Source organism: Sinohyriopsis cumingii, chromosome 1 (assembly GCF_028554795.1).
Source record: "Sinohyriopsis cumingii isolate HCF-2022 chromosome 1, ASM2855479v2, whole genome shotgun sequence".
NCBI lineage: Eukaryota > Metazoa > Mollusca > Bivalvia > Unionida > Unionidae > Sinohyriopsis > Sinohyriopsis cumingii.
In genome coordinates, this window is record NC_142961.1 from 74,865,968 (window position 1) to 74,891,535 (window position 25,568).

A 25,568-nucleotide genomic window follows, 5' to 3' on the forward strand; every position below is an offset into this window, starting at 1 on the left:
GTATCTCATTGGGGCTTCTGTCTTCAAGGTTAAGGTTGCAGATAAATGTTTTAAGTTCTATTATATTTTCCTTTCTAATCTATAAGTTTAGAAGAATTCAAGATAAATGGTTGAATTGAAATGGCATAATTAGAAATTGTGTTGTAATTTGTATATCATGTTGGGACCCTATCTTCAAGACTAGTGTCATATGTCAGTGCTTATTTTTAGTTTCTGTCACAGTAGGTGGAAGACAGATTTACTGAATTAGCTTAACACTTAAATTTATGGATTTGCCTTGGACAGAATTAGACGAGGAAAAAAAAGGATTTTGGCAAGGACATTAGAAACAATGGCATTTTGGCAAGGAGATTAGAAAAAAATGTCATTTTCACATTACATTTTATGCATGATGTTTAAATTAATGGTTTAAAACAACTACAAAATCGGTGAGAATTGGTAGCCCATAAAAACCAGTGTATTCACAAGAGTCTAATTTTACATAATCTTATGCAGATGGCAATGATGACTGATCTAGGTTGGATTTTTATGGTAACATTGTTCACTGAATCCCAAGGGGATCATTAAAACCTTTTTGATATGACTAAATCAATTATTTTCAGGCTTTTGTCACAAGATTTTAAAGTCAACTTTGGGCAGATATTGAACTTAAAAATCGTACAGTGGCCTGAGAGCATCAAATTCCAGGTGAGTCTGATATAAATGGTACTTTTGATAACTTGCTCTGCCTTCATTCTGTGTGATATAAATGGTACTTTTCACAATTTGCTCTGCCTTCATTCTGTCTGATATAAATGGTACTTTTCACATTTTGCTCTGCCTTCATTCTTTCTGACATAAATGGAACTTTTGATAACTTGCTCTGCCTTCATTCTGTCTGATATAAATGGTACTTTTCACAATTTCCTTTGCCTTCATTCTGTCTGATATAAATGGTACTTTTCGTAATTTCCTCTGCCTTCATTCTGTCTGATATAAATGGTACTTTTCACAATTTCCTCTGCCTTCATTCTGTTTGATATAAATGGTACTTTTCACAATTTCCTCGGCCTTCATTCTGATATAAATGGTACCTTTCACAATTTCCTCTGCCTTCATTCTGTCTGATATAAATGGTACTTTTCACAATTTGCTCCGCCTTCATTCTGTCTGATATAAATGGAACTTTTGATAATTTGCCCTGCCTTCATTCTTTCTGATATAAATGGTACTTTTCACAATTTCCTTTGCCTTCATCCTGTCTGATATAAATGGTACTTTTCACAATTTGCTCTGCCTTCATTCTGTCTGATATAAATGGAACTTTTGATAATTTGCCCTGCCTTCATTCTTTCTGATATAAATGGTACTTTTCATAATTTCCTCTGCCTTCATTCTGTCTGATATAAATGGTACTTTTCACAATTTGCTTTGCCTTCATTATGTCTGATATAAATTGAACTTTTGATAACTTGCCCTGCCTTCATTCTGTCTGATATAAATGGTACTTTTCACAGTTTGCTCTGCCTTCATTCTGTCTGATATAAATGGTACTTTTCACAATTTGCTCTGCCTTCATTCTGTCTGATATAAATGGAACCTTTGACAATTTGTTCTGCCTTCATTCTGTCTGATATAAATGGAACTTTTGACCATTTTCTCTGCTTTGTTCTATCTGATGTAAATGGAACTTTTGAACATTTGCTCTGCCTTTATTCTGTCTGATATAAATGGAAATTTTGACCATTTGCTCTGCCTTTATTCTGTCTGATATAAATGGAAATTTTGACCATTTGCTCTGCTTCATTCCGTCTGATATAAAAGGAACTTTTGACAATTTGCTCTGCCTTTGTTATAGCATACTTCATGTTTGGAATATAAAGTTAAATTTTATTTATTCTGGTTTAATGGTACCATAAAGTTTGTCAATATTTACAACTAATGTTTCAACAATGTGGTATCTGACATGGATTAAACCATTAAAGTTGAATTTGCTTACTTACTCTAACATGCCTTAGAACAGGAATTCAATTTATGACTTCATAAATATTAAATGGTATCATCCTGTTGTCTTTTCTTCTGATGAAAACAATTGTGTATTTTGGTTTTTCCCCCGAATCATGTCATTATGATTTGTAAATATTGAATGAGACTGGCACAAACTCGTCCTTTTGAGCAGATGACATCCATATAAAGGTAATAATAATAATAATAATAATAATAATAATAATAACAATAATAATAATATGTGCAATAAAAAATTTCATATGGGGACTATGAGTATCAGACCTTAATATATAGGTGACTGCAGCATAGAAATGACAACTGATTTTAATTTACAATGTAACTGTAACTTCAAGTCAGGTTTCTTCTGTTAGGAAGTACCATCTGTACTTGTTTATAAGATGAGTCTAACTGCAAACTGCACAGACCATGATCTGCCATTGTATAACATTCTGAACGATCTGGGTCTGTGCAGTTTGTTAGGAGTATTGTGTGAAGATACAACATAGACCATGATCTTCAGGTACATTGTGCTATGGCAGATCAGGATCTTTGTTGTTTGCAGTTTAACATGACTATAAGTGTGTACATATGGCATGCTTGCACTTTATGAATTACTGATTCTTTGTTACACTCTTTGTATTCATAGGACAAATATAATTTCAGATTTTTGAGAATTCTGGGTTTAGTACTGATCTACTAGCAGAGCTGTTTGCTGGTATCCCAGAAGTGTCTGTCACATCACAGGCTGTCCAAATAGAAGACATGGAATTTAGCAGTGATGTGAAAATTCAACATAACCATGAAGGAGTGGGCAGTGGTTAGTAGTCCCTTGTTTAATGGTTATTGTTTTATGTTAAGCCAATATACTTTGTTTGCATCTTTTATTTATTGCTGATATTGTTATTGTAAGACTCAGCATGTTTTTAAGTAAGGAATTACATGTTTCAATAATCATGGCCCACATTAACAGAAAAGAAAGATACAGAGGTCACTTTCTGTGGTCATTGTTGTCATGACCAACAGTTTTGCAAGGTTTCTGTTTAGGTTTCATTTTGAGTATTAGCTTACCATGGCATTAATGATTATTACAAGATCTCTTTCATCAGATAAATCATTTTGAAGTTTTTTTAAAACATAATCCTTCTAACTGCATTACGCACCTTTTAAGATGCTTCTTTAGTTTATATTTATGGGGAGGTCAGATAGGTGTATTGGACTGGAGCCAGTAAATGAATTGTAGCATAGTGAACAGATTTTGTGTTTGAGTCAGCATTGAAGAGATAGCTAGTCAAGGTTGCAAAGCAGGGGAGAGATGTGTGCTCAGTTCTTTGTATCCTAAGGATGATATAAGCAGCTGTGTTTTGAACTTTTTGAAGTTTCTGTAGTATATACTGAGATGCGACAGACAGAAGAGAATTACAATAGTCTTGTCTTGAAAGTACTGTGGAACACACAAGTATTTTAGTAGTATCAGCTGAAAAAAAATTGTGACTGGAGCTGATGCATCTCAGCTGAAGATATCCAACCTGGCATATACTTGAAGGTATAATGAGAGCATAGTGTCAAGGGTGACACCAAAGTTTCATACTGACTGTGTGAATTTAAGGCTGGCATTGCAGATACTTATTGTTTGAGGTAAAGGATGTGAATGAGAAGGTCTTAGTGTTGTGATCAGGATGGCTTCGGTTTTATCACCATTCACCTGCAGCTTGTCATCCATGACTTTGCATCAGAAGTGCACCTATCTACACCTTGGATAGTCACCTCATCTTGAGTTGGGCAGCTACATTTGTATATATGATTGTCATCAGAGTGTGTATGACCATGTATGTCAATCTGTGACACTTGAGAGTGGCTGAGTGACTGTCTAGAATGAAGAGACAGGGCTGAGAACAGAGCCTTGTGAAACACCAAAACATATATCAACTGGGCTGGAATGTTTTCCATTTACATGTACAATTTGTTTCCTGTTGACTAATGAGGACTTGAACCATACTAAGGCTGTATTGTGAATACCAAATATGGTAGGGTGATTTGCAGACTGTACATTGATAAAAAGACTATTTTAATTCGTATGAGATACAAGTTGGATAGCATTTCTAGATATTTGACATGAATGGGAGGTTAGAAACAGTTTGGTAGTTCTTTAAATTGTTATTGTCAATTACTGGTTTTTTCTTCAGCAGTTTTGAAAAATAATGGGAATTCCCTGGATGAGAGAGAAGTATTTATAACATAGGTACTGATTCAGTATTGAATCCATGCTCTCAAATCGCAGTAATGTTGAAATCAGATCAAGTTCACATGACTTTGGGGCATACCTAATCCATAGAGATGTTCAAATGCTGTTAATGGATGCCATTAGTATTCTGTATCACAACTGTACAGATGAGTCAGTTTAAACTGTGTTGTCAAGCTTATCTCTAATGGATTTAACCTTGTCATGGAAGAAATTTGCAAACAGGTCCAGAAGGTGACTGGGAGTCAAGAATGTTGGAAGTGGTGTAAATTAATTCCTTGACATTAGCTTGTTCATAATCTTGAAGAACTCTTTGCAGCAGGAACTTTCAGTGATCTTAGTACTATTGTAGACTGATTTTGCTGCATGAACTATGTTTGTAACATTCTTCATAGCAGCTTCATAGATCTGCCTTTGAATAGTGAGGCTGGTGGAAAGCCACATCATCTCAGCCTCATGGTGTTATCTTTTAGCAGTGTAAAGATGGTTTAACACTTCTAAACAATGGAAAACACTTTTGAATTGATACTTTGCACTTGGTTGCTGGGGTTTGCATGTTTGTCAAGCAATACACACAAGCACTAATCAAGATATATTGCTGTAGGAGGTAACAAAGTTGTTAGGTTTGCATGGATGACATTAGTTGGGTTCTATTTATCATTGGGAGCTTTCTCTTAGTAGCAAACAGAGATGGAGGGTTATGGACTGATATTTTGAGATGGCATATAATGCAGAGTTGATCTGATGGCAGTTCATTATGACACCAATGAAAATTGAAGAATATTATTATCATGTCTTTGAAGAATCCGGCCTAAAATATTTCATTGTGTGTGAAATTTGGACCAGTTCAAATGATGTGTTGTTGAAATTGAAAGTTGTAGTATAGCTAAGATTGTGAATTGTGGAGTTCTTTATGATGATGGCAATTCTATCTCCACAGGAGTGGCATGGGAACAGCTAGATCAAATAACTGGAGGGCATTAGATCCACACACTTTGGCTCATGGTCTGATTTTCTTAATAGCCATTTTTCTGTTAGGAAAATGACACCAGTATCATGACTGTTGATAAAGTTAACTATTTCTATGTACCTTTCTAGTTGTCCTACTGACTGAGCATTGAATAATGCAATGCACAGTGGTTGCTCCGACTTCAAGGTTGATGATTTAAGAGGAATTTGAATTAAGTTTTTTCAAATGAACAGATGAGTTTTCAAATTGATGTGAAGGAAAGGGTGAAAGGGAGATAACTGGAATTTTTCTTCCTATTATTTGCCAGCTGGCTTTGAAAAATTTCCTCTTTTGCTCCTGTTTATATTAAAGTAAATGAAAAATAAATATTGTCCCAGGTCATTAAGTAGTATGGAGCACCAAGGAGTGATTATTGAATGCAGTGATGAGGGTTCATCATAGTGTAAATGGATTGACTGGAGAGATTAATGTGATAGCATGTTCAAAAAGAAAAGGTAGTTGTAGCAGTGGGGCAAGACAACTGAGAAAAAGTCTAATAGTTCTCTTTCCCAAGACAAAAATTAAGAAACACATTCTAACACAACAGCCAATGCATGATGAAATCACTGATGTAGATAAATACTGACAACAAACACATAAATAATGAAAAATGGTACAAAAATCTTTAGTAGTCCCTCAAACCTGTTAAGGAATAGTGACCATTTTGAATGCACTAATGTGCCTGCCGTCATAGTTGTCTTTTACAACCTATACAAGGGCACATCTGGCCGTTTTTACATCCTCAAGCCAGCAGGTCATCTGTACAGTGGATGATGGGTAAAAAGCATGAATTTTTTGTACTTTGTCCAAAGATGGTGAACAATAGTTATCTGTGGTTTCATTACCACCTGAGGTGTGATGCAGTAGTTAGTGAATTAATTTTCATGAATTTGCCCAAAAATAAGGGGCTTAATTGGTTCTTAATTTGTGAGGATTGGTTAGAGTGTCCTATAGTTGGAATAAAACAATAACCAGGAACACACCTCAGAGATACTGTAGTAGTTGTCATGGCATATCTATGTACCTTGGATACTAAATGATATCGTACCTTGAATACCAAGCAAAATCACACTCCATCATTATGGGTGAGTTCCCTCTGATGACTTGTTTTGACCAGGACAGTCCAAAATTTATATTTTCAAGCACGAAATTAGAGAACTTTGTTTTACAAAAGAATCCATAAAGGTATCATCTTACTTTGACATGGTTCTATTTTGCCTGGTGTATTTGAGTCTGCGACTGAATTCTCTGCCATTATTCCATCAATTTACCCCATTTCACACTGTATCACTACACTGAAGTACATCTGAGGCAGAATTTTGTAGAAAAGCCAAGAGATGTTCTAATTGGGTATCTTATTGACTCTAGATTGATCCTTATTTACTTTCTACTTAAAAAAATTTCTGACATTGAAAAATAGTAAATTCAGAGTACGCTTTCTAATAGTTGATCTTCTTTCTAGGACGCCCTTTCTCATTTGGTTCCAAGGGTACAGACACTCTGATCCTCATGACAACAGGAAGACTTACTGCCAGTGTTGCTTGGGGTGTAAATGAGAATGGAGTCCCACTGGTCCCACCTACAGGACCTGGGGGTCCATACAATATCTTTGAGTGAGTATTTATATGCATCACTAAGAATGGGGCATATTGTGTCCATCTGTCCACTTAAGTATTAAGTTTAGGTCAGTTTCCAGACATCAAGACTGGGCACTATTCATGTAATAAAATCACATTTTTAGTTTAGTGAAAAATATCTACATGTTTGAGATAGGTCTTTACCAAACAGATTATTAAATGCTCTTTTTTAAAGTTTTAAAAGCTACTGTTTATACATGTAAACTCTGTACAACACCCCACACAAATACAGTTTCATTAACTGACATTGCCAGAAGTCAGACATGCTATTTACCTGTGACATGTTGGTTTTTAATCAAGTCCACCATGACAGAACCTTTCCATAGTGTCTGTGCACATGTCCATCCATCCACCCATATGTTCTTCCATCTGTCCATCACTCTAAATTAAGTTCATTGTTAAAGTTTTTTGTTTCCAGCTGAATAAAAAGCAGGTTCAATATTTTGTTATATAAGGTCCCTTTGTTATGGTCATGCTTATGGCAAAAGAACTCAAGGTAATTGAGTTTTTCACCATTGGCACTTTCTGCATGCAGCAATGGGTAAACTGCACTCTTTATTTTGAAATAGCTTAGGCCAAAACTATACATTCTTGGATAATGCTCTGTATATAGCATTGAAACCCAGCTACAGTTTTGTTCATACATTATATAAAGATATTTTACTACATACAATTTCATGACAGTATGGAGTCAGTGTATGTACATATGGTCAGTTGGATTTATATTTATAAAGATGGATGTTCAAGTTTAACATGAGTGCCTCAATTTTTCTTTGCAGTAAATTAATCTTGATGCTTTTGTCGTAATAGCCTACTTAATTAGAGCATACCATTTTGATAAAATGAGCTTTGGCTTGAGAATGTCAACAGCACATGTTGTTCCTTACTTTGGGTGAGTGTTAGTCTTGGAATTCTACAGTAGTTTTAATCATTTTGATAGCTGCTGTTAATTGCCTAAACAGCATTTTCATTTTTCACTGTCATTTCATGTACATCAGACATTTAGTATCAAACACTTAGCATGGTTCAGACAGTGAAGTATCTTTCACTGTCATTGTATACCATTATATTGAAATCACTGTACATTTGAACCTGACACTGATGTTGATCATGTTGAAATATTGGATCATTTTACTGGTAGGTGAATAATTACATAAATTAATGTGTTGATAATAAAGAATATGTTTGCATGATAAAACTGAGTGTGCCGAAATAATACAACATATACTAATGTTTTTGTTTTATTTTATTACTTGGACCATGTATTGCCAACTATGTTGCTTGGATACACATAGATAATTTATAGAATAAAAATAGAATTGATGCTTAGGAATCAACTTACTCTTTTTTACCTGCTAGAGTAATAGAATTGCTTTTAAATCTTTTATAAATGATGCTGATCTGTTGTTAAATACTTCCACCATTAAAAAAGATAGAAAAAAAATGTAAGTGACATCTTCTCAAATGTCACTGACAGAACTGGACTGAATTTAATAAGAAGCAGCATGGCTTATGAATACTGCTATATTAAATAGAGAAACCTTTCAATTTCTTCATAAAACTCACTCATGTATGCAAATGATGTGTGTCCTCCATTATGTGTTGCCTTCATTACCTAAAATATATGTCTGCTGTTAATAAAAATTTTAATTGTGTCACCAGAAAAGACTGCTCAACAGACTTTGACCAAATTTGACAGAAAACATCCTAGTATGTAGACTTAAAATTTATATAAATGATTCCAATCTGTAATTAGATGTGGGCACTCTGCCTAGAATGTAAAAACCTTAAAACAACTTTATCTCAAAGTATTTCACCTTTGACAGCAATGTTAGTGTTGTATAAATAATGTGGATCTCCATGAAATTTGAATGGATTTACAGCAATATAAAAAGAAACCTTGAAATAATTGCTTTCATAATATACTGTTAGCAAAATTTTACAGATGTCTTGTTAAATTAGATTTCTTAGCTAGCTTATCTTTAAAGGGATTACAGTGTGCAGGTGATCTTAGATTGGACCTCCTTTTAAGAACATCAAATTTGCAGTTACTTAATTTTGTGATTACACTTTCCTCATGATAGTATAAAAATATGTGGTTTGTAGTATGATTTATTATTATTATTATTATTATTACAGTGTGACCCCGCTATAACATGATTTTTGGGATCCATAAATTCTGACTATGTTATGAACAAACCATGTTATAAGCAACCAAGTCAGTTATCTGAAAAAAATGATGCATGTTCCCCAAAAAATGTCTGGAGGTGGGGAGGTGGTAATAAAAGCAGGCACAAAAATATGGTACTTCATTGTCGCAGTTACCAACCTAAATCAGTGCATATTAAACGAGGAATACACATGTAGTGAAAACAGGGATTGCATGTTTAATATTTTGCTTTATTCAGAGAACCACGTATTGGTAGATTTAAATGTGTATCATATAGTCGGTACACTTTCCCTATAGTGTGTGCAGTTTCATATTTTTAATGTTATGAATATATCACTTTATGTGATTCTGATTTGACCAAATAAGTCCATGAAAATATTGTGCATTATTTTCTTTACTGATTGGCTGCAATTGTGGGAAAACTTTTTTAACCCCACCTTCTGAAATTTGTAAAAGTTTTCAATGAATATTTTGGTGGACATTTTTTTATTTGAGTCACAAAAGGAATGTGGACAAAATGGTCTTGTCTGTCTGAATATGGTCAGTTTACCACAACAGGGCTTGTTATGTCATGTATAACATAACATAACTTGAAAAATAGCTAAAACCTCAAGACAATAACAACAACAAGTGAAACTGAGGGTATTGTTCTGTTCACAGCAAGTGTGTGGGGTGGGGGTGGAGGGGATGGTAAACCTGTAGCATGGAATCCATCCTATATATAAATGTGGTTTAAGTGTTAACTTACAGAAGTAAATGTACTCACCTCTGTTCATAGAAGAATGCGGACATAAACCAGTCTCCAAACTAACAGAAGCTTATCCAACCACTGCATATTTATGCAGTAAATATTGATGCTGTTGTTGTCAGGTTTAACGCCATTTTTCAACACACAATAGGCTATACATGGCGGCCAGTATTAATGGTGGAGGAAGAACCCGAGAAAACCCTGGAAAGAACCACCGACCCACGAGAAGCTGCTGGCAAGCTTTCTCACATACCCACATTGGCTGAATCCGAGACTCGAACCGGCGCAGACAGAGGTGAGATGGCAGTGATCCGTAATGGAGAGCACTTTAGACCACTTGGCCACTTGGGGCCCCAAATATTGATGCAATTCTGACTCAAAATGAAATTTGCTTACATATTCTGTAGTCATCTGTTCCAAGTCAAGTACTGCAAATATCGGGTCACAAATACATTACAGTAAATATGGGAATTTCTGCCTCCAGTAAACCTTCTTTCACATGAATATTGCAACAATGTAATGCTTTTAAGAAGAAATGTATCATGTACAAGAAAAATACATGTATACGAATTTCAAGAGCCATGCTGCGAGCATCTTCTGTTCAAAGTCATACACAATCTCTTCCCCAAAATGATAATCTTACTTACTTTTAAGAAGAAACAAATATTTTTTCATGTACAATCAAAATACACATATATAAAATTTCAGGAACCATGCCATAACCATGTTATATCTGAATTTGTGTTATAACAGAGTGTGCTATAACAGGGTATTAACTGTGAGGTTATGTATTATTTCATTACAAAATTCCTCTTGACAGGTCCATGAAGAAAATGGATCCAGTAGCTGCCATTGGAGCTGCTGGGGTCATGGATCTGCAGAAGCTTGCTAAATGGTTTTTAGCATCCAGGCTTGATCCAAACGATCCCAATAATGCTGACCTTGTTTACATGCTCAGGGTGTGTACATGTTTAATCCTTCATTGTAAATAGTAATCGCCTAGTTTTTCAAACAAACCTGTTACCAGGAAGATTTTTGTAAAGACTTATTTTTCTGCACGAATCATTGAAACTTTTTACAAACAGTTAAAATATTCTCCAGATATGGTAAGTGTAATACCATGTAAATTTTAGATTTTCACATAGTTTTGTATTAAATCCACAATAGATGTATGACCCAAAATAGCAAATTAAAATGGCTGTGAAAATTTCCTGGAGTTTACTAAATTTGTTGGTTTAGCTTCTTTCCGTTACATAGTTTAAGACCTAGAGTTCCAACAGAAAGTGGTGGCTCATCTGGGATCTGAATTTTTTCAAAGCATTTCAGACATGAAAAATATAGTTTGTAAAATTGTAAGTGACATTGTTTTAGAATTTTCATTGTCCTGGGTAAAGATTTTAATTTCACACATTTGAGAAATTTTTAGTGAAACCAGCAAGCAATTTACAATGTCAGCTAATGTAATGAACTTATTTTCAAGTCCTACCCAGGAAGGGTTAGGGTCTACAAAACAGGACAAGTCACTTGAGCTTGCCAGACATTAAGGTCTTTCTGAACCAAGAGCGTCATTAACAAAATAAGAGATAAAAAATATTTTGATTCAATAATTGATGGAAAGAGAAATTTTGGCTCATAGTGACTTGAGTTTGATTAGTAAGTCTGTCTCTGGTTTTGATGCAAAATTAAAGAAATTACAATTTAAAACCAGATGGAATTAACATTAAGAAAGCTTCAGCTTTATAAAGATATGATGAAAATGAAAAATCTGAAAGAGGAAAAGGAGAGGCAAATGGAAATGCAGAGGGAGAGAAGAAAGAAATGCAAATGCAGAAAGAAGAAAGGGAGAGACAGATGGAGATAGGAAAGTGAAAGGCAGAGAGAAAAATAAGAAACACAAATATAAATTCAGAGAAAGGATTATGAGAGACAGATGCATAGAGAGAGAGAGAGAAATGTAGATACAGAGTAAAGAGAGGAAAATAAAGAGAGAGAGAAAGAAGAAAGGGAAAGTAACACAATTTAGATTAAAAGAATTAGAACTGGCAGATAGAGGTCATTCCCCCCACCCCCACCCCCCACAAGTACTCACAAGTTCCAGTTTGATCTTACCAGAAATATTAGATTAGTATTCACTTTTCAGGAAAAAGAAGTAGATAAATATTTTCTTCCTTTAAAAAAAAAAGATAGCATTGAACTTTATTACCAAGTGTACTTATCAGTAAAGCTCATGAAGTCTACACTACAATGTGGTTTATACCAACAAATGTTAACCCTGTTTTAAGGATTTTATTTGTGTTACCTTCATCAGTTATTTCATACACATTTTACAGAATTTTAACATCTTCCTTTTTTACATTACATTCTTGTACCTAATTATACATTTATTTGAAAGGCTTATTCTTTCTGCATTTGTTTTCACTTTAAATTTACATTTTTTTAACTTAACTTTATGTTGCCACTACACAGTCACTTTGTGATGAGATGTAGTAAAACACTACATACATACATACATACATACATACATACATACATAAATACATACATACATAAATGACCATAAAATGTGGCTGCTAGTACTTTAAATGGACAAACTTTTAAACAGTTTCTCAAAACTATGGAGAGGAAGCATTCAGGTATAAAAGGCTTTTGATTTCTTTTCAAATTACATTCATCCATCATCAAATTTGGCCACGGTTACTGAAATCACTTTTGAGAATTTGACCACTTTTTACAGGAAATATCTGGACATTAAGGCCTTTTAATATCATACAAATGCTGCAAGTCTGCCATCCAATATGAATGACAACACAAAACAGAGAAATATTGAAACCTTTGTTTCCTAGTAAGCAATCAACTGTATTGGAAGAAATATCAACAGAAAGCATTCTACTGGCCTAGAATTCTTGGCCAACTAAATGGGTCTCTTATTAGAATGATATTTGCAATGTGTTTCAGCCCCGAGAAGGAGATTTCGGACAGCTCTTACCATCAGACTTTTTCCGCTTAGAGCAGCTTCAAGAGGAATTTGACCTTGTTCCAGATGAGGAAATCAACAACAATAGACGCTTCCAGCTCCTGGAATTGAGGGACTTGGAAGTGCTGGATTTCCGCAATTTCAAGATGGTTCCTCCTTTTGACAGAGAACTTGCCAGAGACATATTTATTGTAAGTAGCTTCTAACAAGAAAGCATTTAATTTGCTGCTTTGCATGTAGAGTGGAACATGCAGGGGGAAAATAGCATAAAGGATGTATGCTATAAAAGAATAAATTTTCATTGGTAGGTAGTCCTTTATATGGAATGGTTTTCCTGGACCACTTTGTGCTCATCTGTTTAAATATATGTTAAGTTTTGTCATAAGCAATTTTAAGTTACCGGTAAGTGAGATTTACTTGAATAAATAGACCTCGTTTACTTTCATTCAAAACATTTTGAAGTTAGGAAGAATTGTGAAGAAAAAAGATGAATTTTTTGTGCCTGTATTGTTATGATTTTGTGGACATAAAATAAGTTTTGTGCCTCTGTTGTTTTGACTCTTGTTTCTCTCAAATAATATCTAAACATAAATACATCTGCAGACTGTTGTTACTACAAGAACTTAAGAAATAAGAAAGGATAAATTGTCAAGCTCCACATGCTTATATACCAGCATAAAGGGTGTAAACATTGTAATATGTAAATGAAGTGTATGATAAACATTGTAATATGTAAATGAAGTGTATTATAAACATTGTAAAATGCAAATCAAGTGTATTATAAACATTGTTATATGTAAATCAAATGAAAGAGAGAAATAAACTGGCAATTTTAAAAACATTTTAGGCAGTTAGGACTTGGAATGGGCATATTCATTCTGGTGTGATAATTATTTATAGTTATTCATGAAACTTTACTACAGCTACTTTTCTGAGGTCTATTTTTTTTACAATGTAGCTCTCTGTTTTTCAAAAACATGTTGGATTCAACTTTAGTTTCTTTTTATCTGTATTACCAGGATAATAATTCATTTATATATCAAAATGTATAATTTCATTGAGATATGTGATATAGCTGTACCAATATGAATAATAAATCATGTTTAATTTCTAAATCAGCTAAGGTTTTCTTGTTTGATTTGTATAAAAATTTTATTTTCACAGGGATGTCAGAGGATAATTTAATGGTTGCAATCCTTAAATCATTACATATCAGACAAAAGGTTCACAATACTTATTTGGATGTGTCTTGGGGAATCCTTGGGGAATCCTTGGGGAATCCTTCAAGCTCATAGATGACCATGACATCACTAACTGGTTTAGTCTCTTTGAGTGAGTGGCTGATCATGCCAATTTATGATCTGAATTGTCTATCACACACTTGACAGGAGATGCATTTGGGTTTGCCTAATCAATAGACCATGTGCTTCAGTTCTGAGATTTACACTGCTCATGCTTCTTCATAGCCTCAGCAAATCACCTCCATTCAAAGTCTTGAGATCCAGTATGGATGAGACACCACCATGTGCAATGATCCTGTGCAAGCTCTTTCCAAGACCCAGGGTCAGTGTTGAAGTTTTTCAGAAATGACTCAAGGAAATCTATGAATCATTTCTTCTGACCACGCAGAGATTGTATTCCCTCCAGCTCGCCATAGAAAATCTTCTTTGGTAGTTGCTTTTTTGACATCATGGTGATGTGGCCTGCATATATTAACTCTGATTTCATCAGCAGTCTGAGGATGCCTGGAATGCCTACCCATGTGAGAATCTCAGTGTCTGGGAACCTGCAATATTATCATTTTCAGTTTCCTCAGGCAGCCCATGTGAGAATGATTCAGCTTCTTCGCATGGTGTCTGTACACCATCCAGGTTTTACAATTATACACCAGGTATCAGCAACAGTGAAGTTTTTAGACATTAAGATTGATCCTGTTGAACTCCCAGACACTTGCCAAAGGCCACACTGTTTGTTGCATCATTAATATGGACTGCACATGAGAGTGTGCTGCCAAGATAGTTGAACTAGTCCTCTGCCATGAGAGTTTGGCCATTTACTGTGATGGTAGGCTCTCTGTAGGGCTTTCCTGGTTCAGGTTGGTGCATCACTTCTGTTTTCTTGATACCGGTTGTGAGATTGAAATGGTCACAGGCATCTCTGACTCAGATTTGGCATTCAGGGAACAGCCATATCTGAGTCAGAGATGTCTGTGTTTCCATCTCAATCAGTAAACTGGAGATCACAAACAGTTATTTCCTGTAACTTATTCTTTGCCTGTAGTCTTTTCAGATTGAAGGGCTTGCCATTAGTCAGTATCTAATGTCAATCACAGCATGATATTCATGAAAGGCATCATTAAGCATAGTAGAGAAGATTATACTGAAGAGGGTTGGGGACAGCACACAGTCCACCTTGACTTCATTGGTAACTAAGAATATTTCAGATGACTTGCTGTTGTCCATGACACAAGCGATCATGCCATCTTGGAATTGTCAAACCATCATGATGAATTTCTCAGGGCAACTTAATTTGTCATGATCTTCCAAATGCCTCCATGGCTACCTTCCTTAGATGATGAAGTCCTGTCTTCTAATCAGGCCTTCTGTAGCGGGTGTTTCTCATTAAGAAATTTATGTATTTCAGAATTGTTCTCATCAAACCTATCTTGATATATACATGTAGAGGGTTTTGGATGCAGTTTGCTACGCAGAGCCTCTAGAGTATGCCCCATTGTTCCTTGACCTTCTTGGAGTTTATGCTGATTGTATCCAGTTGGCTGCAATTTTTTAGACAAATGCCATTTAACATTCTCCTGTTTCAATTTGGCAAGATTAAGATTTGTGGGCACATTTTAGCCTTGTGACTCGTTGCTTGGCAGAATCTGGACATTGCGCTTGGCAAATATGAGCCTGTGACCAGTCAAGATTTATGTATTTCTCAAGGTCTTTGTTGCTGGAACTTCCTGCCTGTCTCATCTTCTGATGATGTCTTAGTCATTAAGATGTCAGTGCTTGGAACTTGGGTGCATCTAAGACATCTTGTTGCACTTTGGCAGACACTGTGTTGGTGATAGGACATTTCTTCAATAGGAGGAGTCCATTGATGTTGCATTTGACAAAGCCATTTTTACCAGTGAAACTGGCCATGTCTGGTAATCTATTTCCACTCTAGCACTGAAGCCATCAAATATTTTGAGCTTGTCTGTCTTTGATATTTCTGCCATAAGAGACTCCAGGTCTCAAATATGGCATGTCCTGCTAGTGTAAGTAACAGAAGATGGTACTACCTGTGACTTTAGACCCAAAATGGACAGCTATACCCTTGGAATGCATGTGATTCTACCAGCTTGTAGGCCAGCAATGCTATAGTAAAGGCTGTCTACCACACACTGTTTTGAGAATACAAAAATACCCCCAAAATTTGAATAAAACAAACAACAAAACACATACTTTTTTGTTCATTATACCAACATATTAGAGAAACCATCCAGAACTAGTATTCTCTGGAAGAGAAATATTTGACCAGAGCAATAAAGCATGACTGAGTAATCGGTTTAAAATTTTTAAAAAGAGAAAATAAAATATGTGCACAGTAAGCTGTTAATTGATTACCTTATCATTATAATTTCGAGTTTTAAATATAAAGGAAGGATTTTTTAAGGTGTTTTAAGTAATAAAGGGATCAGAGTTGGACCATGATAGCGTCTGGGTCTTTGATGAAAATCTGTCAACCTTTGGCAAATGAGAGATAAAATGGAGAAACCAACCAAAAAAAAACCAAAACTTGAGTAATGTTTTTGATTTGTTAGTCTTGTTTAAATAGTAGATTATTGCTTCAGATGTTTTTTTGTGTGGAATATTTAGTGATATATTTTATATTTGTGTTAAGTTCATGTCAAAATGCCAAAACATGAGATTTTTCCCACTGCTAAGAAATCACTGACAAAAAAATAGTAAAGTTCAGCAATACTTGGATATCATAGTTTAAGTGTGTGCATGTGAGTAGCAAATGTCCTGGGTTTGCTTTGAGTTTCATACAATGTGGATTCTAAGATAGCAAATGTCCTGGGTTTGCTTTGAGTTTCATACAGTGTGGATTCAAAGAAAGCAAATGTCCTAGGTTTGCTCTGAGTTTCATACAATGTGGATTCTAAGATAGCAAATGTGGGAAGACATAATATTACCAAGCATATACAAACACCATCACATAGGAGCAGTGAGTCTTCCATAACAAACAGACTCACTGATTTGAGACTGGATCAAAATTGAATAAAGTGACACTTGTAGACTTTGCAAAGTTCATGGCAGAGCACAATTTACCATTCCTCAGATCATTCTACTAAACTGGTTAAAGTAATTTTTCCAGACTGTGAGATTGCACAAAAATTTTCTTGCCATCTTACAGAGATAACACAAATTGTTGCTCTGGTCCAAGGCTGCCCCAATGAACAGAAACGTTGAAATATACGAGTCCAAAATTCATTGTTGTAATTGATATATCAAATGAGCAGGAAAATAATAAATTGTTCAGTGTTCTAATCCATGTGTATGATCAAACAGTTCAGATTCTTCGGTATTCCAGCATGTAGCATAGACACAAGTGAATGATCATTGGAACAGTGAAACAGATTTTTATGTTTTCATTTAATTCTTATATTTTAAATTTAGGGAAATCCAAATCAGAAAGCTATAGAGAGACTGTTAATCACAATGAATGTCATACACTGTAAACTTAATAATCACAATGACTGTTATCAGTGGTCACCAGATTGCAGTCTTAATAATGACAATAACTGTCATCAGTGGTCACCAGATTGCAGTCTTAATAATCACAATGAATGTCATCAGTTGTCATCAGATTGCAGTTTTAATAATCACAATGAGTGTCCTCAGTGGTCACCAGATTGCAATTGTAATAATCACAATGACTGTCATAGACTGTGATCTTAATAATCACAATGAGTGTCCTCAGTGGTCACCAGATTGCAATCGTAATAATCACAATGACTGTCGTAGACTGTGATCTTAATAATCACAATGAGTGTCCTCAGTGGTCACCAGATTGCAGTCTTAATAATGACAATGACTGTCATCAGTGGTCACCAGACTGTAATCTTAATCACAATGAATGTCATAGACTGTGAGCTTAATAATCATAATGAATGTCATCAGTTGTCGTCAGATTGCAATCTTAATAATCACAATGCCTGTCATCAGTGGTCACCAGACTGTAATCTTAATAATCACAATGAATGAAATAGATTGCAGTCTTAATAATCACAATGTATGTCCAAAGTGGTCACCAAATTGTAGTCTTAATAATCACAATGACTGTCATAAACTGTGATCTTAATAATCACACTAAGTGTCCTCAGTGGTCACCAGATTGCAGTCTTAATAATGACAATGACTGTCATCAGTGGTCACCAGACTGTAATCTTAATAATCACAATGAATGAAATAGACTGCAGTCTTCATAATCACAATGTATGTCCAATGTGGTCACCAAATTGTAGTCTTAATAATCACAATGACTGTCATAAACTGTGATCTTAATAATCACAATGAGTGTCCTCAGTGGTCACCAGATTGCAGTGTTAATAATAGTCTTAATAATCACAATGAATGTCCTCAGTGGTCACCAGATTGCAGTCTTAATAATCACAATGAATGTCCTCAGTGGTCACCAGACTGTGATCTTAATAATCACAATGAATGCCCACAGTGGTCACCAGATTGCAGTCTTAATAATCACAATGTCCTCAGTGGTCACCAGATTGCAGTCTTAATAATAGTCTTAATAATCACAATGAATGTCCTCAGTGGTCACCAGATTGCAATCTTAATAATCACAATGAATGTCCTCAGTGGTCACCAGACTGTGATCTTAATAATCACAATGAATGCCCACAGTGGTCACCAGATTGCAGTCTTAATAATAGTCTTAATAATCACAATGAATGTCCTCAGTGGTCACCAGACTGCAGTCTTAATAATAGTCTTAATAATCACAATGAATGTCCTCAGTGGTCACCAGACTGTGATCTTAATAATTACAATGAATGCCAGCAGTAGTCACCAGATTGCAATCTTAATAATCACAATGAATGTCCTCAGTGGTCACCAGATTGCAGTCTTAATAATCACAATGAATGTCCTCAGTGGTCACCAGACTGTGATCTTAATAATCACAATGAATGCCCACAGTGGTCACCAGATTGCAGTCTTAATAATCACAATGTCCTCAGTGGTCACCAGATTGCAGTCTTAATAATAGTCTTAATAATCACAATGAATGTCCTCAGTGGTCACCAGATTGCAATCTTGATAATCACAATGAATGTCCTCAGTGGTCACCAGACTGTGATCTTAATAATCACAATGAATGCCCACAGTGGTCACCAGATTGCAGTCTTAATAATAGTCTTAATAATCACAATGAATGTCCTCAGTGGTCACCAGATTGCAGTCTTAATAATCACAATGAATGTCCTCAGTAGTCACCAGATTGCAGTCTTAATAATCACAATGAATGTCCTCAGTGGTCACCAGACTGCAGTCTTAATAATAGTCTTAATAATCACAATGAATGTCCTCAGTGGTCACCAGACTGCAGTCTTAATAATCACAATGAATGCCAGCAGTAGTCACCAGATTGCAATCTTAATAATCACAATGAATGTCCTCAGTGGTCACCAGACTGTGATCTTAATAATCACAATGAATGCCCACAGTGGTCACCAGATTGCAGTCTTAATAATAGTCTTAATAATCACAATGAATGTCCTCAGTGGTCACCAGATTGCAGTCTTAATAATCACAATGAATGTCATCAATGGTCACCAGATTGCAGTCTTAATAATCACAATGAATGTCCTCAGTGGTCACCAGATTGCAGTCTTAATAATAGTCTTAATAATCACAATGAATGCCAGCAGTAGTCACCCAACAGTAATCTTGTGAAAGATATTAAAAATGCTTATGGATTTTATATTTTTTAAAAAATCAATTTTGCAGTGAAGGGAAAGATACACAACTGTTCCCTTTTTATGTAATTGACAAGATACTCACTATTATTAAATAATTTTAATTGTAAAGTTTTCCATCAGAATCAGAATCTCATGTTTATAACTTGCTGTTTTCTTAAAGTATGAAGAGATGACATTATTGCAGAAAATGTAAATGTTTTGTTTTCAGCTACTTAAACCAAATAAAATTTATGCCAATAAAAATGTACTGGTGGAGAAGTCAATTTTCTGATCACAATTTGCAAAACTACTTGTTTGAAATCCTGGGTCTGTCACATGTATGAGGTACCAATTCAATATTTGGAGGTTCTGGTAAGAAAGGAGGCTGTCCAAGAAGTTACAATCTAAGATAAAACATATTTCATTATGATGGTGAATTAATTTGTTATAGTAATTTTATTTGTTGTTGTGGTAGTTGTTGTTGTCCTCTTAATCATGAACATTATAATGCATCATTATAATTATTTCCAATGATACTTTCATTATCACAATAAACAAAGTTGTTATAGGTATTCATCTTTTTTTTTAAATTGTGGTGATACTGACGATGATGTTATTATTTCATCAGGAGTTTGACAGGAAGAAGAGGGAGGAGCAGAAACTCAAGCAGGTGGAAGACATTGAATCTCACAGGGCAGCCATTGCTAGGTTCAGGCAGAGAGTGAATATTGTTTTCTTACCTTTATAGCTCATCTCTGTGTCCATGTTGGCACCACACAGATAAAGCATTTACATATGTACACCCTAATAAAGTGGCAGCTATTCTTTCATCTTAGGTCCTAGGCAGTAGTTTACAGTGGGTTTCATAGCATCTACCCCAGGGCTGAAGGGCAAATTTTGTATATGTAAATTTTAGGTAGCTCATGTCTAAGTAGGCTTTTCCACCCTGTATAAATATTGTGATATCAAGACTCATTACATTTGGAGAGGGGATACATCTTGGTGAGTACTGTCACAATAATAGGTCACTGTGACAAATATTTCTTGCTGCACTGGCACTGGTTAAATTTTGCTTTAAGTTTATTTCTCAAACTCTGTTCACAGTATAATAATCAAAATGGATGATTGTATTCATCTCTAGTAGTACCACACCCTTACAAAAAAAGAAGGTCATGGTGACCTACATTTCACATTTTACTGATGCAGGTTAAGTTTTTTACTTTTAGCTTATAACCAAATAGGTTTTAAACACCCAGTATGCATATTGTTGTACCAAGGTTCCTGAAACTTGGTGAGGGGATGTACATTCGACCCATATGTCATGTTTCACTGACTTGGGTTCTGTTTCAAGCATTGTTCATGCCAGAATCCTCAGACTAAGCGATTTTATGTATCTCTGTTAATGCAAAGCTGTTACAATAAAAGAAGGTCCTTTGGTGAGATTATGTATCTTGAAGATAACTGCAGATTTATGTCTTCTGTTGTTTTGTTAATTTCCTTTAATTATGGTGAAACAGTTTCTCAGCACACTGCACAAGAAAATTTAATAATTATCAATCATGTCATTGAAAAGTAAATTGATTACAGATTCATGATGGAATTAACTGCAAGATTGAACCCAGTTGAATGAAAATTATATGCCTTCAGTTGTATGATGCATTTGAATATCATCTTTTGTAATCTATGAGCTAGTATGTGTTGTGTCTGCTTTTGGTTACTTTCAGTCTGTGTACATATATACATCTTCAGGTTCGTGAGCAAGTCATGCAGCGTTTCAGAGTACTAGCCCATCAGAAGAAACTGGATGATGTGGTTAATGAACCAGCTGTGCCAAATGTTGCGTAAGATGCATTTCTAATATAACATTTGTACTAATAAATGTCTTTTACATTTTGAAGAAAAAAATTTGCAATAGCTAAAATGTTCCAGAATGATAAAAATGCAGCCAGAAAATTGTAATTGGCTCAGTAATTAGAATGCAAGATTTACAAGAAGAAGGGTACATTTTCTAGTCTTTCCATTTGATCAGCCTGGTTGGATACCTTGGTGTAACCATCATTATGCAAGGCACTTTACACTAATTGCTTCAGCATTTTTAGCCTTCCTGTGTTGCTATTCAGTAGAAATAAAAACACCAGAAGAACCAACCAACATAAAATTCAGGCAGTCAAATGTTTGTTTTCTACAAGTAATTCAAAAGTTTGAAAACCATACATCCCAGAGTCTATTAGCAGTTTGTCTTAAATTCCTTCAGTTTTCATGCATTTCGTCAACATTTAAACTCATAAAAATTGATTGTAAATATAATATCAAGTTTAAAACTTTGTGTTAAGTGTGAAACTGTGTTAATTAAAAGGCATGATAGTGTTAAGTATAGACTATTAAGTGTAAGATTTGATTTTGTTCACTGTAAACTCTTGTTAAGTGTAAGACTGTGTTAAGTGTAAAACTTGATAGTGTTAAGTTTAAAACTGTTGAGTGTGAGACTTGATGGTGTTAAGTATAAAACTCTTGTTAAGTATAAGACATGATGTTGTTAAGTATAAGACCGTTAATTTTAAAACTTGATGGTGTTAAGCATAAGACTTGATGGTGTTAGGTATAAGACTGTTAATTGCAAGACTTAATGATGTCAGCTATAAGACTTGATGGTGTTAAATATAACATTGTTAATTGTAAGACTTGATGGTGCTATGTATAAGACTTAACTGTAAGACTTGATCGTGTTAAGTATAAGACTTGATGGTGTTAAGTACAAGTCTGGTAATTGTGAGACTTGATGGTGTTAAGTATAAAACTCTTGTTAAATATAAGACTTGATGGTGTTCAGTATAAGACTGTTAATTGTAAGACTTGATGGTGTTAAGTATAAAGCTCTGGTCAAGTATAAGACTTGATGGTGTTAAGTGTAAGACTGTTAATTATAAGACTTGATGGTGTTAAGCATAAAACATGATGGTGTTAAGTATAAGACTTGATATTGTTAAGTATAAGTCTGTTAATTGTAGGACTTTATGGTGTTAAGTATAAGACTTAATTGTGAGACTTGATGCTGTTAAGTATAAAACTATTATTTTGTACAAGACTTGATGGTGTTAAGAATAAGACTGTTAATTGTAGGACTTGATGGTGTTAAGTATGAGACTTGATGGTGTTAAGTATAAGACCTAATTTTAAGACTTGATGGTCTTAAGTATAAAACTGTTATTAAGTATAAGATTTGATGGTGTTAAGCATAAGACTTGATGGTGTTAGGTATAAGACTGTTAATTGTAGGACTTGATGGTGTTAAGTATGAGACTTGATGGTGTTAAGTATAAGACTGTTAATTGTAGGACTTGATGGTGTTAAGTATAAGACCTAATTTTAAGACTTGATGGTCTTAAGTATAAAACTGTTATTAAGTATAAGACTTGATGGTGTTAAGTATAAGTCTGTTAATTGTAGGACTTTATGGTGTTAAGTGTAAGACTGTTAATGGTAGGACTTTATAGTATTAGAATAAGACTTAATTGTAAAACTTGATGGTGTTAAGTATAAAACTCTTGTTAAGTATAAAACTTGATGATGTTATGTATAAGACTGTTAATTGTAAGACTTGTTAGTATTAAGCATAACACTTGATGGCGTTAATTATAAGACTGTTAATTTTAAGAATTTATGGTGTTAAGTTTAAAACTCTTGTTAAGTATAAGACTTGATGGTGTTGAGTATAAGACTATTAATTGTAAGACTTGATGGTGTTGAGCATAAGACTTAATGGTGTTGAGTATAAGCCTGTTAATTGTAAGACTTGATGATGTTAAGCATAAGACTTGATGGTGTTGAGTATAAGACTGTTAATTGTAAGACTTGATGATGTTAAGCATAAGACTTGATGGTGTTGAGTATAAGACTGTTAATTGTAAGACTTGATGATGTTAAGCATAAGACTTGATGGTGTTGAGTATAAGACTGTTAATTGTAAGACTTGATGATGTTAAGCATAAGACTTGATGGTGTTGAGTATAAGACTGTTAATTGTAAGACTTGATGATGTTAAGCATAAGACTTGATGGTGTTGAGTATAAGACTGTTAATTGTAAGACTTGATGATGTTAAGCATAAGACTTGATGGTGTTAAGTATTAGATTTAATGGTGTTAAGTATAAGACTGTGAATTGTAGGACTTTATGGTGTTAGGTATAAGACGTAATTGTAAGACTTGATAGTGTTAAGTATACAATTCCTGTTAAGTATAAGACTTGATGGTGTTAAGTATACAACTCTTATTGTGTACAAGACTTGATGGTGTTAAGTATAAGACTGTTAATTGTAAGACTTTATGGTGTTAGGTATAAGACTTAATTGTAAGACTTGATGGTGTTAAGTATAAAACTCATGTTAAGTATAAGACTTGATGGTGTTAAGTATACAATTCCAGTTAAGTATAAGACTTGATGGTGTTAAGTATAAAACTCTTATTGTGTACAAGACTTGATGGTGTTAAGTATAAGACTTTATTTGTAAGACTTGATGGTGTTAAGCATAGGATTTGATGGTGTTAAGTATAAGACTGTTAATTGTAAGACTTGATGGTGATAATTATAATACTTGATGGTGTTAAGTATAAGACTGTTAATTATAGGAATTGATGATGTTAAGTATAAAATTGTTAATTGTAGGACTCTGGTGTTAACTATATGACTTAATTGTAAGACTTTTTGGTTTTACGTATAAAACTCTTGTTAAGTGTTAGACTTGATGGTGTTAAGTATAAGTTTGTTAATGGTAAGACTTGACGGTGTTAAGTATAAGATTGCTAAGTGTAAGACTTGATGGAGGTAAGTATAAGATTGCTAAGTGTAAGATTTGAATGTGTTAGGTATAAAACTTTAGTTAAGTATAAGACTGTGTTAAATCTTAAACTTGATAGTGTAAGTTCAAAGCTGTTGTGTGTGAGAGTTGATGGAGTTAAGTGTAAAACTATGTCAATCTGTAAGACTCGATTGTGGAATGTGTAAACTGTGTTAAGTTTAACTTGATGGTGTTAGGCATTGGATTTAATGGAATTAAGTGTAAAACTGTGTTAAGTCTAAGACATGATGGTGTTAAGTGTAAAACCTGACTATTAATTTTAAAACTGTTAAGTGTAAAACTGTGTTAAATGTAAAAATTGATTTGGCAATTTTAAGACTTGTTTGTGTTATGTTTTTATATTTCTACTAAGTGTAAGACTTTGGTGGTGTTAGTGTAAGACTTTATATTGTTTGTGTAAGACTTGATGGTGTTAGTGTAAGACTTGATGGTGTTAGTGTAAGACTTGATGGTGTTAGTGTAAGACTTGATGGTGTTAGTGTAAGACTTGATAGTGTTAGTGTAAGACTTGATGGTGTTAGTGTAAGACTTGATGGTGTTAGTGTAAGACTTGATGGTGTTAACTGTAAGCATGTAACTCAGTTAAATAATAAACTTGATGGTATTAAGCATAAAACTTAAGTGTAAAATTTAATGATGTTAAATGTATACATCTGTGCTAAGTGTACAACTTAAAGATAGTAAGTGTCAGTCCCTGTCAGTTGTAAGACTTTATGGTGTTTAGTGCATATCTTAGTGTTATGTGTAAAATGTGATGGTATTAAGTGCATAACTGATGTAAGTGTGAGACTTGATGGTGTCAGGTGAAAAAGCCAGATACTAAAACATGTTTCTAGAGCCCACATGTAGGGGATACAAATCTTGTATTTGAAGATCATAGGATGGGACTGAGTTTCAACTTCTGCTGAGAGACATTTCTTTAGATTGAACAAATAAGACAGGTGGCAGCCATACTTTTGTTAGAATTTATGAATAATAGTT

The 25,568-nt window shown here is 34.4% G+C and overlaps 1 protein-coding gene across 4 annotated transcripts in view; it reads left to right on the forward strand.

The window, feature by feature from the left end:
* LOC149807134 (coiled-coil and C2 domain-containing protein 2A-like) overlaps nt 1-25,568 on the forward strand; it is a 225,611-nt gene that overhangs the window by 133,387 nt on the left and 66,656 nt on the right. For all 4 annotated transcript variants that reach the window (XM_089962521.1, XM_089962530.1, XM_089962539.1 and 1 more), the window contains 7 exons: nt 603-687; nt 2,650-2,803; nt 6,697-6,847; nt 10,610-10,748; nt 12,745-12,954; nt 20,359-20,451; nt 21,480-21,571. In XM_089962521.1, the coding sequence (XP_089818647.1) occupies nt 603-687; nt 2,650-2,803; nt 6,697-6,847; nt 10,610-10,748; nt 12,745-12,954; nt 20,359-20,451; nt 21,480-21,571 (924 nt within the window). The remainder of the gene's footprint in view (nt 1-602; nt 688-2,649; nt 2,804-6,696; nt 6,848-10,609; nt 10,749-12,744; nt 12,955-20,358; nt 20,452-21,479; nt 21,572-25,568) is intronic.